At 41.3% G+C, this 15,532-nt stretch overlaps 2 protein-coding genes across 4 annotated transcripts in view; both read right to left on the bottom strand.

Moving 5' to 3' along the window:
- The window catches only part of LOC111843647 (unconventional myosin-XVI-like), a 118,346-nt gene extending 114,427 nt beyond the window's left edge, over positions 1–3,919 (bottom strand). The window contains exons 1-2 of one of the 3 annotated variants that reach the window (XM_072700900.1): positions 3,690–3,919; positions 3,506–3,531 (exon numbers count right to left, since the gene is read on the bottom strand). Coding sequence is in view for 2 of the 3 variants with exons in the window: in XM_072700896.1 (XP_072556997.1) it covers positions 3,506–3,545 (40 nt within the window). In the remaining variant the exon portion in view is untranslated. Of the gene's footprint in view, positions 1–3,505; positions 3,636–3,689 lie in introns of those variants that run through there. The other 2 variants (XM_072700897.1, XM_072700896.1) reach the window with 2 other exon arrangements.
- A 4,979-nt stretch (positions 3,920–8,898) lies between these two features.
- On the bottom strand, positions 8,899–15,232 carry LOC111843646 (tumor necrosis factor ligand superfamily member 13B-like). The gene is made up of 6 exons (XM_023811372.2): positions 14,710–15,232; positions 13,693–13,795; positions 12,929–12,985; positions 11,894–12,006; positions 10,387–10,537; positions 8,899–10,108 (listed from the first exon to the last, which is right to left on the bottom strand). The coding sequence occupies exons 1-6, from the start codon at positions 14,980–14,982 to the stop codon at positions 9,996–9,998; spliced, it is 810 nt and encodes a 269-aa protein (XP_023667140.1). The 5' UTR covers positions 14,983–15,232; the 3' UTR covers positions 8,899–9,995.
- Between the last annotated feature and the right edge of the window lie 300 nt (positions 15,233–15,532).

Below are 15,532 nucleotides of genomic sequence, written 5' to 3'. Positions count from 1 at the left end.
GTGGCATCAGCACAGGAGAATAGATGGAATCTCCTAAACATCTAACATGTCCCTGTCCTACATGGCTTATCATTCACGTCGCACTGCATCCTTCACAGCTAATCTTATTGAAACAACACAAAACATGTGATGATGTGTAGCTTCTTGTTTACTTGTAGTATTGCTTGTAAAAGAAATTAACCTTAACTGAAGAACAGCTAAGTGAATTAAGATGTCAAGCCTCCCTTATGGTTTGAGACATAATCCATAAAATAACAAGAATCCTTTGTCTTAAAAGACAAAGATCTCAGCTCTGCATTCCAGTTGAGACACTAAAACTGGTTGCAACTCAACAGGGACCTTAAGGAGGCCTCTTGAATATCTAGTAACATGGATGTGGCAGTGTTTCTAGCATATTCCATATTCACCCCCATCTGTCCCTGGATCCAGTGGTGAGGAGGCTCCCCCAGTGACAGTTCCCTGGGGACTGGGGTGATACCTTCCTCTGTGGCCACTGGAGAAGATTTCACGCTCCATTGCCCCCTGCCTTGTCATGACAGAAGTGTACATGCAAAGCTGGTTTATCGTGTCTTAGAACCATCAGTCTTCCATCCATCCATCCATTCATCCGTCCATCCATTCTTCGAAAACTTATTGTGCTCAGGTTCCTGGCATGTTGTTCTTTGTAAACAATTGGAACTATAGAATATTACGCTAATGTGACCCTTTACAAATATAGCTGTGTGTACCTGCCGGTGTGTGCCTTATTAGATATTTTGGTAACGCTTTACATTAAGTGCATCTTCATAATGCTTTTATATTGCATTCCTAAAATGTTCAGTACACCTTCATAATGTATTCATTAAGTATTCATAAATCATTCATAAACATCATGCATGTATACCTTAACATCCTAACATTCATTAACAGCTGTAATATACATTAATAAAACATTACATAAGAATACATTAATAATAGTGATACATATTATCAATAATGTATATTAATAATATATATTAATAATACATTCATAACACATTACATAATAATAAATATTGAAATTGTATAATCATGCAATGTTTGTTATTAATGTATATTAAAGCTGTTAAGGGATGTTAGGATGTTAAGGTGTATTTGCATGCTGCTTATAAATGTTCTATGAATGCATTATGAAGGTGCACTGAATGTTCTATGAATGCATTATGAAGGTGCACTTAATGTAAAGTGCTACCAATATTTTTAATATCTAAACACAGCAGCCATCGTATTGCACATTTCGGTTTGTCTGGCTGCCATCACAGCATGGTCTACATACACCTGACTGCTGTCCACAGCCCTGAGCCGCCGCCAGCTGCTCTGAGCTCCAATGCCAGCAGCACCTTCTTAGCCTCTGGCTACTTCTGTCTTTGGTGCTGACCCTGTTACGCCCAGAGAAACAGAAGCCATTAACAGCATGGCTGACAGGAGTACAGGGGCTCAGCAGAGCTGACATCTCTATGTGTCTTGAGCAGGAAGCCTGATGATTACACTTAAATCGTCACCCACAATGCATTGGCGTTATGGTCAAACATAAATGGGAAGATCTCCATCTCAGCTATGGAGAACTGGAGCATACTCTTCAATGTACCAGGCACTTTATATTTGCATTACTGCAAAAAAACTTGTACTAACCTCATAAACTGGACTGATAGATGTAATAGAGAGCTACCTGAACCTGGGCTGCTGGGCAGTGTGTACTGGTGATATTTCTGAAGAGTGATCATGAACTTAGAAATGAGAAAATTTGCAAAGTTATAGCCAGCCAGGCATTTCCACAGTGACCCAAAAGCCTACAATTTTACAAAATAAGCCACCAAGCTGAAAATCTATTACAGCTGATGAGTGATACTGACAAGGGTGGGTTTTGTTTCTTTGAAGCTGAGGTCTATTGAGTTTTCTGCAAAATAAGCAGGAGAAAATCTTTTACGTAAGTGGCGTCCATCGTCTTCACAGCCCATTTCTCATTGCTCTGTTGAGAATATTTATCAGGTATTCATTCCCAGCTGTGCCCTAACCGTGACACTTTTTGCAATAAATCAACCAGCATTGGCCACTGAGGACTGCACTGACGAAACGGCATATTGGGAACACAGAGCCAGACCTAATAAAGGGCCATTTCTCCTTCTTCTTCTTATGTAAAAACCAACTCGAAAAACAAAGCTGTGATTCTTGTATTATGAATCCCCATTATTATGGTGATCTGGAAAAGTACTTGTGTGGCAGCTTAAACTGAACATCACTTGTTATAAAAACTAGGAGCACATCACATCTGATGAACAGAACTGACTGCATCATCACCTCAACAGCTACATCTGTTCTGTAATTTCTCCCTCCCTCTTTTTCTCATTATCACTCTCTCTCAAGAGAAAGGGAGTAGAGGAGAGCGGAAAGTAAATGTGATCTAATGTTGCCAAGAGGTCTCAAACTTCATTCCATGCGACAGGTCATCCGTCCAAAACCCCAAGCAACGACACGAAGGCCTGTATTTGCAAAAGGCCCTTAAATTACATTGGTCGTTGGTCTTTATCCGTCACCGCTTTTCAAGCACCGCAGCATCTGGTGCACAGTGGAAGGCCTCGAAGAATAGAAGCGGCACCTGCGAACTTGCCACAGAGGGTTCCGTGCTCATCAAATTCCCTTAGAAGTGCTTCCAGCTCAGGTTGGCCAGCACGAGAGCTTTCTACGTGAAAATAGGCCAGTGTGCCACTGGAGCTCTGGGTTCCCCCCTAAATGTGTGTGAAGTTAAGCCAGCCGCAGGGACTCCCTATTATAAACTGCAAATGGGAGCAGCTTGTCAGTTAGTAGCAGCCTCAGAAGCATTCAAATACTGTTCCCTTATTAAAGATGTGTTCAGAAACAAAAATACACAAGCATACAGTATTTTCAGTAACACTTATGGCCACGTTTTACAAATTTATAAACACATTCATAGTGCATTATGAAGTATTATAAACATGATTATAAATATTTCTAAAAATACATAACACATTATGGCCATGTATATTATGCATTCTGACTGCCTTATGAAGCTCTCATCTATAATGCACTATACATACATTTATAATGCAGTATAACACATCCTTAATGCTTATACTATCCATTATAATGCATTATGAAGGTACCTATAGTGCATTATAGATGAGAGCTTCATAAATCATTCATTATGCATAATACACATGGCTATAATGTGTTGTGCCTTTTTATAAATAGATATAGCCATGTTTATAATGCTTTATGAATGCATAATTATTTGTTATGAATGTGTTCATAAATGACTAAAAACATGGCTTTAAGTAAAGTGTTACCACATATTTGCACTGAAAACTTCTCATCATAAATTTCTTATTTGCATACTTACAATGCAAAGTTTGTTTGTCCCTGATTGTAAGACAGTGTAAACTGGAAGACATGTGATTCTCCAACATGTATGCACATGTGCACATGCACACATATGATGACAGCATACTCGGAATATCCATTCACATACCTGACTGCCTTGGGTCCTGTTCACAGCTGTCCATACCCATAATAAAGAAGTAAATATACACATCAAAATTATTCCCTTTAACAGTTAGGGGTCTGGTACAGAGACTTCTCTCCAGTAACAGAGCTGACAAGCTCCCAAGACATTCCCAGCACTGATACACAGACATAGAGATGACAGTACTTACTCTGTTTGTTCTCTACTCCCATAGGCAGATTTCCACCATGACTAATCCATCCCTTCCTTTACTGTGATAGAGAGAGAGAGAGAGAGAGAGAGAGCAGTAATAGAGGGAGAAGAGGAGGGGTGAAAGAATGAGGAAGGGGGCGTGAGAGAGAAACAAAGGAGAGGGTAGGTAGAGACAGAGAGAAAGACTCTACAGTCTCTGCAGAGACACATTGGCTGTTCTGAGAAACCGCAGCAGGAAACAGTTAGCGACGCTGGCATAGGAAGCTGCCTATTTAGAATGGGGAGTCAAGCTGAAGGAGCCAATGAGCTGAGACCAAAGGCGGGGGGGAGGGGGAGGGGGGGTAGCAGGGGACAGGGAGGCAGGTCATACCACCAGGTGGTAGATTGCTAGGACCGGCGGGCAGGTTGCTGGGATGAAGAAGGACGCGTGTAGCTGAGATCTAGCAAAGCCAGGCCATAAATAATGAGACATCAATCTCCACTGCTCTTCCGAACCATCGCCAGGCAGAAATGGCGTTAACCGTTGCAAAGAATCAGGCAAGATATAGGACAGCAAAAGAGTCAGTGGCTTAAAACTCATTATGTAAATTGCTTTATATCCCTCTCCTGTTATAAATCTTTTTCGGATGGTTACACAGAATTTATTGCAGAGGACCTTGGAAGGAGTAGTCAGGATGCATTGTAAGCATCAGAAATTTCCTGGAGGAAGAGCATGTGTAAGGCTGTGCTGAGGCTGCTGGGTAATGCCTTTCAAATGGGGGGGGGGGCAGGAGAGAGAGGTGTGGATGCGCTAGCTTAGCTGATCCAGATGCCTCCCACCAGCAGCTCCCGTGACAGACACCCAAGCCGAATGACGCTGCCCACGCGATGTCACCGCACGCATGCAACGCAATGTCACCACACGCATGCAACGCGATGTCACCGCACGCATGCAACGCGATGTCACCGCACGCATGCACGAGTGGGCCAAGGAAAAGCAGCCGACGAGTAAAGAAGCAAGTGCTGAAAATGTTGGCTGTCTTGTGCCTAACATGAGTAGCTGAAAATGAGTGCCAAGCGGGTGTTTGAAGGGCAGTGCTCCAAATGCTGGTGCGCGCATGCATGCTTTTCTCATTAACAGCAGTTTGTCTAAGATAATACACAGCTTGAGGCTTTAAACCCACAAACACAATAAGACTTGACTGAGGTTAAAAGAATGATCCTCACAGCAAGTGACATCCATAAAATGAATAAATGCTAATGCTTGCTATTTCTGTAATGCGCTACATACTGAACAAACTGCCCTACGCAGTGAACACAGAACAAATAATAATACAAATGTAATAACTTTTGTGCCGAGGGACTGGGGGAAAAGGGGGCATTATTCATCAAGCTGTCTCTCTTCAGGTTTTTGATTAATCTGGTTTTGCTTGTTCTTGAAAGAGACCCTGTTCCTTACACTGGGTGCCATGCGTCAACGTTTTCATGGAGAAAAATCATGAAAAATTAAAGGTGAATGGTAAGTACTCAAAACACTGTTTGTGTGGAAGAAAGCAAATAAAGGGGCAGTGCGATAGACCTCAAATGAATAAGCAGCAGAGCCTAAGGCAGTGACTCTGCTTGGTCAGTTATTCTCTGCATTCATGAGCTTTTGATTCTGCACATGACGGACCGCATATCTGAAATGGAGTATAAATTATTCCCATATTGTGCTGAATTGGAAAACGATTTTCATTTTGAATTTAAGCATTAATTGAAATTTAATTCTGGGTCCCGTAATACACAATGGCATGCTGAGGATGGGAAAAAAAGCTGATTGCTAGTCCAAACCAGGCTACTTGTAAACGCAAGCTTGTTTTGGTTCATCAGGATGTTTCACTTAAAAGATATTGGAAAGGAATTATGGCGGAAATGGGAGAAGGATGGTGAAGGAGTAGAGATGCGCCGTGAAATGGCAATGGGGTGAGGGGAAGGATGGATAGAGAAGAGGATTAAAAAGTGAAGATTATGAGGTTTTGTGAGTCAGACCGAGGGAGAAGGGCCAGCAAATCAGTGACATTTATTCTGACATATCTCCAGAGTATTTTAAAAAGATGTATAAATTATAACATTTAAATATTTAAAGTCAAGTATTTGTAAGAAAATGCATTAACTCCAGCATGTATGTCTTCCTGTGCTTTTTGCAAAACCCAGAACTGTAGAAATTTTTGAAAGTGGTCAAAAAGTAAATATTAATCGAATGACAAATCACAATATATAATTTGTAGCTTTTTTGACTGTTTTCCAGAACACCAGAGCTCTGATCTTTTTCTTTAGTTCTGTTTGTTTTGTTTTGTTTTTTTTCCCATCAGCAGTATATGCCTAGTTACACCCTACATGAAACTTCCTGCAATCGTAGCTATTCAGGGCATGTTTTGATTTGCTTGCATTTTGACTTGCATCTTCAAAGCTTCTGTCCACCAGATCAAGTAGAATATGAATGGAAAAGTTTGCATTAAAAAAAGACCTGATCAGTCTTCCTTAAACAAATATGTGCATAGTCTGCAAGAAGGGAAACCATGACTAATCCAAGTTCTGCATAAAGCGGATCATAAAGACTTAACTTTTGTTTACACAGTACATTTTTCAGTCTACACTGGAATTATCGGAATGAAAAAAGCCACATTCTCACTAAGCAAATGACATCACCTTCCACTGTGCATTTGTTGCCATGGCAATTCATTGGTTTTTTTTTTTTTTTTTTTGGCAAAGCAATATTATGCTCTACAAATTTACCTCAGTTTCATTGCACCCTTCACTCTCTGTTTTCCAGTTTCATGGCCGGCAAGCCTTTTATGGTGTTGCTGTCTTCATTTTGTGTGTGTTCAGCTGGGGAACTCCATGGAGTCAGTCCATAACAGCAACAAAATAGAGCCAGCAGTCTGTGAAGTAAGAAAAAATGGGGGAAACACAGGCCTTTGTGGTCCATTTGCCTTTGCTGAGGGCCAAATGAGTTTAAACATATAAACTAACACAAACAGCAATGTTCAGCTTCACATAGCAGCGATAACAGGAGTAACAGCTGCAGAAGCCACAGTAAACAGCACATACTGTACAGTATGTTTGACCTGAGCCAGAGCATTAGTAATACATGGAGAGTTTTTCCAGGTAATTACCATCTGCTACTCATTCCTCAGCTCCAGATGTGATGACACTGCACATGGCATTGTACAATAATATTATACAAGTGGCCCTGGGCACCCTGGGTAAGTATGAAAGGTGCCAGGTCATTTACCAAGGGGGGGTCATGCTTTTGGATACTTCAGCTTTTACCTGAACTGGTGCAGTAACACATCCAGCTGTATTATCAGACCAAATGTCTCTAAAATCTATTTTGCATGGGTGCATCTGCTAAACAGAAAACCTGGCACACTGGTAATGAGCCTTCAATATGCAGCAGGAGTATTCTTGGACCAAAGGTCACCAGCTTTCTGCCAAGGTCATCTGAGCTGGGCCACGGCTGGGCCTGTTCCAGGCGTCGCTCGCACATTAAAATATGCAGAGATAAACCTGCAAGGAGAGAGAGCTGATAGGAAGAGAAGAAGAAGATTACACTCCTGAGATGCACAGGTCACAGAGCAGGACTTCCTGAAGGATGCTGGGGAATATAATTTATCATGGTGTCTTCAGTGTCCAGGTGTTCAACTGTGGTGATAAGAGAATATTACTATTGTGTTGTGCATTTGCTTTCTTTTCCCCATTCTATGCATTTAAAATATATCTGGAAAAATAATAATTAAAAGACAGTAAAATTAGTGAGAACTGGCTGTAACTGATACAATATGGCCTAAACAAAGTTTATTAGGGACATTAGGATTAACAGATGTAAAAAAAACTGTGTAACTTGTATATAACTTGCATTTATATTTTTTGAGAGCACAGAAACTCTGTGGCAACTTCGTGTCCCTAGAGTACAACGTGCACAAGCTGTACAACCTCTAATTCGAAGTTCAAAACTACAGTCCAAGAGGAAGGTCCTGATCCTGCTTGCAGCTATACATTAAGCCAGAGGGCGAGATTGCCACTGAGCCTAATGAACCTTATGAGAATGTGTGATGCTATCATTCATCAAAAGGCATATTAGGCAAGCATCTTTTCTTTTTTTTTTTTTAAACCTGGATACTATGTGTCAACTTTAATACATGCTATTTGCAGCTTGTGCTTCCTTTAGGGCCGAATATTTATAAATCCCATGTCAGCAAACACATCCGTCAGGGAGAGGAGAATCTGGGACAGACAGACGGAGCGTGGATGCATTTAGTCAAGGGCGTGCTTGCTGAGGGAATGCCATCTTCCCCACCCATGTGGGCTCCGCGTGGGATTAGCACGTTATGTCGACTCCCGCTGTTCCATCCTCGTTCACTGTGATTGCAGTGCTGTGGCGGCACTGGAAGAAAATTTTGATTGAAATGGCCATCAGGGGCCGATTATTTTTATGGGGCTGGCCATGGGTAAAAACTTCCAAACGGGGGGGGAGTGAATGGTAAAAATGTACCGAATGGGGGGATCATTGCCAGCAGATCTATGTGTATTGATTTGATGTGATATCCGGCCTGGCAGGTCACTAATTTCAGCCGCTTGTCTGGGGTGAAACACTATGAAGCTGCATCTTCATAAGATCACCTATAAATCCTCCTTTAGCAGCTTACCAGCATGCTTTTCTGGATTAAGACAAGAATGGAAACACACCAGTCGTTATTAGGCTTGAAGTGTTATCCCTAGTGAATAAATAGTGACTGCTTTCAATATGGCAACTTTCTGCACATTATACACACCTTTACTTGACTCATACTGTAAATCATATAGATGCTTACTTGTCCCCTTAAACTTGGAAAGACACTTGTTTCAATAAAACTAAGACACATTTATGTGAGAAGTAATTCTGGCCATGTTCACAGATAATGCTTTAAATCATAACAATATTATGTGTTAATGCACTTGCCAGACTGCTTCTACCAATGGTGGGCAATCTTATCCGCAAAGGGCCAGTGCAGGTTTTTGGGATAACCTTTAGGTCAGCTGTTAAAACCCAGGTGTGAGGACTCTTCGGTCAATCAGTCCCCTAATTAATAATCTAGTTAGGGAGTTGCAGCAAAATCCACATACCCAACGGCACTCTCTGGATAAGATTACTCACCCCTAGCTTATACTATAAAAAGACACAGTAACATTTAAAGAAACAGTTTTTATTATTCTTGATCTGTTTTAATAATGTGCAAGTATAACCTACAATCCAATTCACTTCCTCCTGCTAAATGCTAACTTTGATGAGCTATTTTTGCAGAAACAAAATCTTATAGTTGTTTTTTGAAGTTTCACAAAATTGCTCCAGAGCAAGTTTTATATATCAAAAAGATTAGAAAACGTCTTATAAGTTTAAGAATGACAGATTTAACATGCAGTGTACAGTGACCTCGTCAGCATAATAAGGTGCAGTCTTCCCCATTGCTCCAACATTTCTTTCCATACTTATGGAAGATTCGATTTTCTTTAATGTACCGTCATCTGTAATTGATTTCTAAAGCTCAGGCAGCTTGCAAGTAGAATATCTACCAAAAGTTATACAAAAGTATTCAAGCTCTAAGTAGCAAAATCTTAGATAACACAATATATACTGTAAGAGAAGCTGCAATTTCCTCCAGAACAAAAATTTCCATTTAAATAATATAAAAAATTACATACAAAATACAAAACAAGACAACCTTTCATACCTAGCACCCAGAGGTCATTACAGTCCACTGCTTGAACCATTACACTTGTCAAATACAACCTTTATACAATAAAGTGTCCAATAATACAATAAAATTAGATATTAAATGGAAATCCTAAAATTTCATTCAAATGTACTGACCAGTTATCTCCCATTTACTCTCATGTCTCAAAATGCAATTTTAATGAAAATATTGACCATACTAAGAGAGCAGAGAAACAGGGAAATTTAAGCATTTTTATAATTTTATAGATATTATATGCCTTTATGATATTGTATGTCTTTCGGGGAAAACATCAATATAGTTAAAATGATGACTAGTACTTGCTTTCTCCCCTCGTTTACAGCATGCAGTCTTGCCACGGACACAGGGGCTGTAATCTTTAATTAAGGGTGTGGTCTGCCAGTGGACGAGGGATCAGTTGAGAAATTGGTCTCGTGCTGCGTTTGGGCAGTGACCACACAGCACTTGAGTAATAAAACGCAGCTTGCAGCCTCCGTGAGCTTTTGCCGCATGTTTCAGGCAGAGCACTGCAGAAGTTCCCTTCCCTTAGGAGCATCCTAAGGGATGTGCAATCACACCAGCTTGATGGCACCAAGGAAAGTGGAATCCCCATCTAGAGACACGTTGGCAGATTTGCGGGGGATCAGCAGCTCGACGCGATCTCCCACCTCCAGTTTGACGATGCCTGACGAGCAGTGACAGAAAGACACGGCGAATCAGCTTGTCATAGCAACACTGTTGTATGTACACCCAACACAGAAACCAGGATAGAATCCTGGCTTAGTGCATTTTGCTGTGGCAAAGGATGTCATTGTGCAAGAGTGCCGATGGTTACAACTACAAGCGTTGCTTGGCAACAGACTGGCATTATGCTCAAATGGAATATGAAAGACCTTTTTTTTTTTCCTAATTAGCCCCATTTAGTAAAACTTCACAAATAAAAGGCTGCCATTTTAGGTATACCTCCTGTGTAGCAAGTGTTGTAAGGATAGTCCGGGTCCATGTTCTGAACGCAGCGGAACAAAATTACTTTTTTCAGTTCATCGCCGACGATGTTCTGCTTTTTTCGGACGATAAAGTGACCCATAGCAAAGGTCGTGTCCATGTAAAACACCTGGTGAACATATATAAAGAATTATTCTAAAACACATATTCTGATAACCAAATCATCAGCCAACTCCTAGATCTTGAGGAGAATGTCTATAATACCTGAGTGTACTTATCTACTGGAATTAAAGACTAAACAGATTAAAAGTGATATTTACCAATAGCTAAGAACTACATACAGTGGTACCTTGGTTTACGAGCATAATCCGTTCCGGAAACATGCTTGTACTCCAAACACTCGTATATCAAAGCGAATTTTCCCATTAGAAATAATAGAAATTCATATGATCCGTCCCACAACTCAAAAATATTCATATAAAAATTATTAATACAAAATATAAAGTAATAATACATATAACAAATTAGCCTGCGCTTTACCTTTGAAAAGAAATGTGGATGGTGTGAGGGAGACGAGAGAGGAGAAGAGGAGGGTTATTTTGTAGGACGACTTTCACTATAACTAACGGAATCACTGCTATCTGTTGGCTCACTGGAATCTTTTTCTTTTTGTGTGACTTTAACAAGGAACCTATCCAATGACAGCCGCTTTTGCCTCCTTTTCGATTTCACAAAAATGTGGACATTGCATTGTCGTTAAACAGATTCATCGCTCGCACTGCTACGCCCTTATTCAGGTGGTGCTTTTCTACTAAATTTTGACTATATGATTGAGGCATGCCGACTGAGGCCGAGCATGGGAGACGATTACCCACAATTTCACAGCGTGAGAAAGTGAATAACCATTGGTTCAGTTGTGATGACGTGTGCTCGGCGTCAAAACAAGAAGCGCACGCATGCGCTTCCTGTTTTGAAGCGGAGCACACGTAAAAACAAGAAAAACAAGGAGCGCATGTGTGCCATATGATTTTTGATGATACTTGGCGCTTGTAAACCAGGACTTGCTCGGTTTCCAAGTCAAAATTTATTAAAAATCTTTGCTCGTCTTGCGGAACACTCCTAAACCGCGTTACTCGTAATCCGAGGTTCCACTGTATTCATGCATCACATGACAGGGTAACACTTTATTTGAGGGGGCACTGATTTAGTTACTCAGTTACCACTCTAGAATAAATCATGAACAAATGAATGAAATACATGAACTTTCAAGACTGATTAATCATGAACGAACGTGGGTCAGTACATAACTAACACTTAGTTACTAGTTAATTAATGCATTATGTAAGTGTGTACTACTACATTACTTGTGCCCCCTCCCAGATCCCGTGGACTGCCTGGGGGTTCCCAAAGATCAGGTTGGGACACACTGCTCTAGGGAGTGACAGATATCACTGCTTGGGGGTGTGCTGTTCATCACAGTTGATGTTATGGGCAGTGTGCCGATTCTGAACTAATCAAAAATCACCTGACTGTACACAAAATAGAAGCCCTCCTCCTTGACAAGGATGGCGCCTTCCTTCTCCTCCAGGGCGATCCCCCGCTTGAGACCGGTCAGCCAGGGAAGGACCGTGTGTTCTTCTGAAAGATGCACACCATGTGAGCAGGATCCACCCACAGCGGGGTTCACCTGCATGGCACCACCCGGGATATGAATCCTGTACAAGTCTGCTTCTGTCCCTCATTTCAATCTTCAAACTTGCTGCAGGCAGCTAACAAGTATGCTGGCAATTTGTCTTATTATTAATGTTACTATATTATGAATGAGAATGATAACGCAGTTGTAAGGGGACGGAGCATAGACATTCTGAGGCGGAGCATTGTCAGGTGACATTCACATTCATGAACATCACAGGCGCAGTATTTCCATCAGTATTGACTGAGTCTTCAGTCACCCACAATAAACAAGCCCAGACCCTGATCGCCCACTATATACACACCTGTAACCCACAAACAAACCTGTCTCGCTGCCTAGTGTATTTCTTTTTACGCACTGATGGCAGTTTTATTGTTTCTTCCCAGCCCCTTTTGTTGCGTGCATCTCCTCTAACATCCTCAAATAAACTCCCAGTCTCAAAACCTGTTGCTGTTATTTGGTTCTGTTTACTGTCCAACTCAGAGCAAGTCATCCAATGAGCCAAAACTTTATTAAACTTATGACATGACATAATCAATACCATTTACTAAAAATGTTATTTCTGCAAAATACATTTGTTTAACACATAATTTACAATGTCATTTTCATTGTTCTTGTTAATAATTGACTTTGCATTTTTTAATTTTAAGCACATCTTTCAATTTTGGATTTTCAGTTACACACAGCCTTAAAAACAAGCCCTCTCCCTACCATTAACACTAAGGTACACCCCCTTAAGTGGGTATTCCACCTTTTCTGACTAATTAACTTTTCGATTAACTTTAATCCGATTCACATAATGAGGAATGCCCTCACTCGGGGCAGTAATTAGCCTAAATGGCCCTCTGGATAAAAGGCGGTTCCTACCTTGCAGGGTGAGCCCTCTATTGCTGTTGGCCATCATCTGCAAACAGGGCTGCAACACTAAAATGCAAATGCTCAGTAGCAGGCAAAAGATACGCAGAGCAGCATATTACTTGCACATCATAGAACATATGCCACATAATTGGCTTTTTAATAAGAAACTGCTTTTTTGGTAGATCTGTTTTGAATTCTAGATTCACCTGCATTTTTTTTATGTTTGCCAGAAAATCCTACAATGTCTACAGCAAACTAAAACAGGCATGAGGAGAGCATGCATATTTTGCCACAGAATATTTATGATTTACTTTACTTTAATGCAGTGTTTCTGAACCTGGTCCTTGGGGACCCCCATCAATGCATGTTTTTGCTCCCTCCCAGCTGCCTGCCAGAAAGACCACATTTTTGCTTCCTCCCAGGAAGCTGGGAGGGAGCAAAAACATGGACTGTCAGGGGGGGGGTCCCCAAGGACTGGGTTGAGGAACACTGCTTTAATGTGACCAATTACATCAAAACAAACTCCTCATAGTCGGGGTGTACATGGCAAGTTAAAGTTGATTCTGATAAAGCTGGGCTTGGCTTGGAACAATCTCACCTACACACTACTGTTATTTAGCATGAGTAATGTACCACACCTAAGTTACGTGAAATAAACTGAATGGAGGCAAACCTTTTGCCATAAGTACAACTGCTGTTTATAGCAAAGTGACCATTGCTACCACATGGCCTAGAGCATAAGTAACACCTAGACAAATAAAAAGAATATCTGCCTTTTTCAGAAGACCTCTTCTTTATGTTGTGCACAACTGGCTGAGATGGGAGAATATTTGCACTGGGTTTGGAGTTCAGTTTACTATTTGTGGGATCCAGAGTCTGAAAGAGATGACACAGATGGTCTAGGCCACAGACAGAGAAGGGATCTCCTTCAGCATTTTAAACTCTAGTGGTTTGTAATGTAATATACAGTACTGTGCAAAAGTGAAAATGTTTATGGCTATTTATGTGGGTAGTGTGTTTTTGGTCAAAAAACACAATTTAACATTAGAATATATGCAATTCATCATTAACACAAAACCCTAAACAAAAACTTCTTGTCTTCTCCAAAAAGTTACTAGGTGGAAGTCTGGATGAATGCTGCTTCAGTTCCCAAAACCCTCCTCGGGGGCACCTCATTCATGCTATGTATTCATTAAATTTCATAAACAGCTCATTTAATTAATTTGTGTAATTAGCTAAATACCTCAATGAGGTATTGATTACCTAAAGAAGGTGGGGTGGTGGTTGAGTCAAAAAAATACATGATATATTGGAAAGCTACTACAAATAACAGGGTGACTTTAGGAGAGATTTTGAAATAGCTAAGCTGACACATTTTGGCTGACTTAATATCATAGTTTTACGCCAACATGAGTATCATTTAATTACCTTTACCTTTGACTGCCTAAGACAGGGGTGGCCAATCTTATCCGCAAAGGGCCGGTGTGTATGCAGGTTTTTGGGATAACCTGTAGGTCAGCTGTTCAAACCCAGGTTTGAGGACTCTTCAGCCAATCAGTCCTCTAATTAGTAATCTAATTAGGGAGTTGCAGCGAAAACCCGCCACACAGCAGCTCTTTGCGGATAAGATTGGCCACCACTGGCCTAAGACTTTTGCACAGTACTGTATATGAAGAGGCTTTTCTTTAGAAGATACATCAGCTAGGTAGGTCTAAGTTAGACAACGTGTAGGATGTGAAAAGCAAATTCCCCAGGGTGGTGTTCTGGGGTCAGGCCTGTGCTCAGCTTACCTTCTTCTTTCCAGCGTGGGTCTCCTGAGGTTCCTGAGGCCGTCCGGCCAGCCGCTGTATGGACACGCTCTGCTGCTCGCTCCTCCTCCGGCTCAGCTCGGCATGGAGGCCGACCACCTCGGCCTTCAGGGCGAGGATGTGGTACAGCGAGAGGACAGAGAGGGACGACGAGGTGACGGCAGCCAGGGTCAGGACTAGCACAGCCCAGGAGAGACGCCGATTCTGAGCTTCAGGAGCAGCACAGGACGAGCCGCTCCTGAGAGCTGCCGCCATGTCAACAGCGTGGCTCAGACGACGAGCATGACCAGATCAGCGACACTGAGAGACGGCAGCCTGCTGCCTTCAGGGTTGGACTGCACTGTACAGCGCAAAAGAAACAGAAACAGAGTAGAGAGAGGAAAAAAAACAGAAGCGGTACAAATGCTGTGGATTCCGGTTAGACGAAAGTTTGCTTCCTGTCAGACTGGCCACAGATCCAAATTCAATACTTCATTTCGGCCTTTTTTTATCGGGCCAAACAAAAAAACAAACATGACCCTATCATATGTCTCGAAATATATTATAAAAAAAAAAAGAGAAGGCTAGCATGTTGTAATGCAAGGTCTAAAAAAAATCAAATAAAACAACCCAAATCCCAAGTGTAAGCAAGTTTCTTTTGGTCAAAGACAGCTCCAGGAAATATAAAAGGCCTCACTATTCAATGCATCAATATGCGCAGTTGAAGGAAGTCCCCTTGTGTCAAGAAATACTTAGTAGAGATGGCAAGAAAAATTCCTCTAAAAGCAGAAGTGATGTGCAATTTTACATTTTATTTCGAAGAGAA

Source organism: Paramormyrops kingsleyae, chromosome 16 (genome assembly GCF_048594095.1).
Source record: "Paramormyrops kingsleyae isolate MSU_618 chromosome 16, PKINGS_0.4, whole genome shotgun sequence".
NCBI lineage: Eukaryota > Metazoa > Chordata > Actinopteri > Osteoglossiformes > Mormyridae > Paramormyrops > Paramormyrops kingsleyae.
The sequence above is the reverse complement of the archived record's forward strand: the minus strand, read 5'-3'. Positions and strand labels throughout refer to the sequence as shown.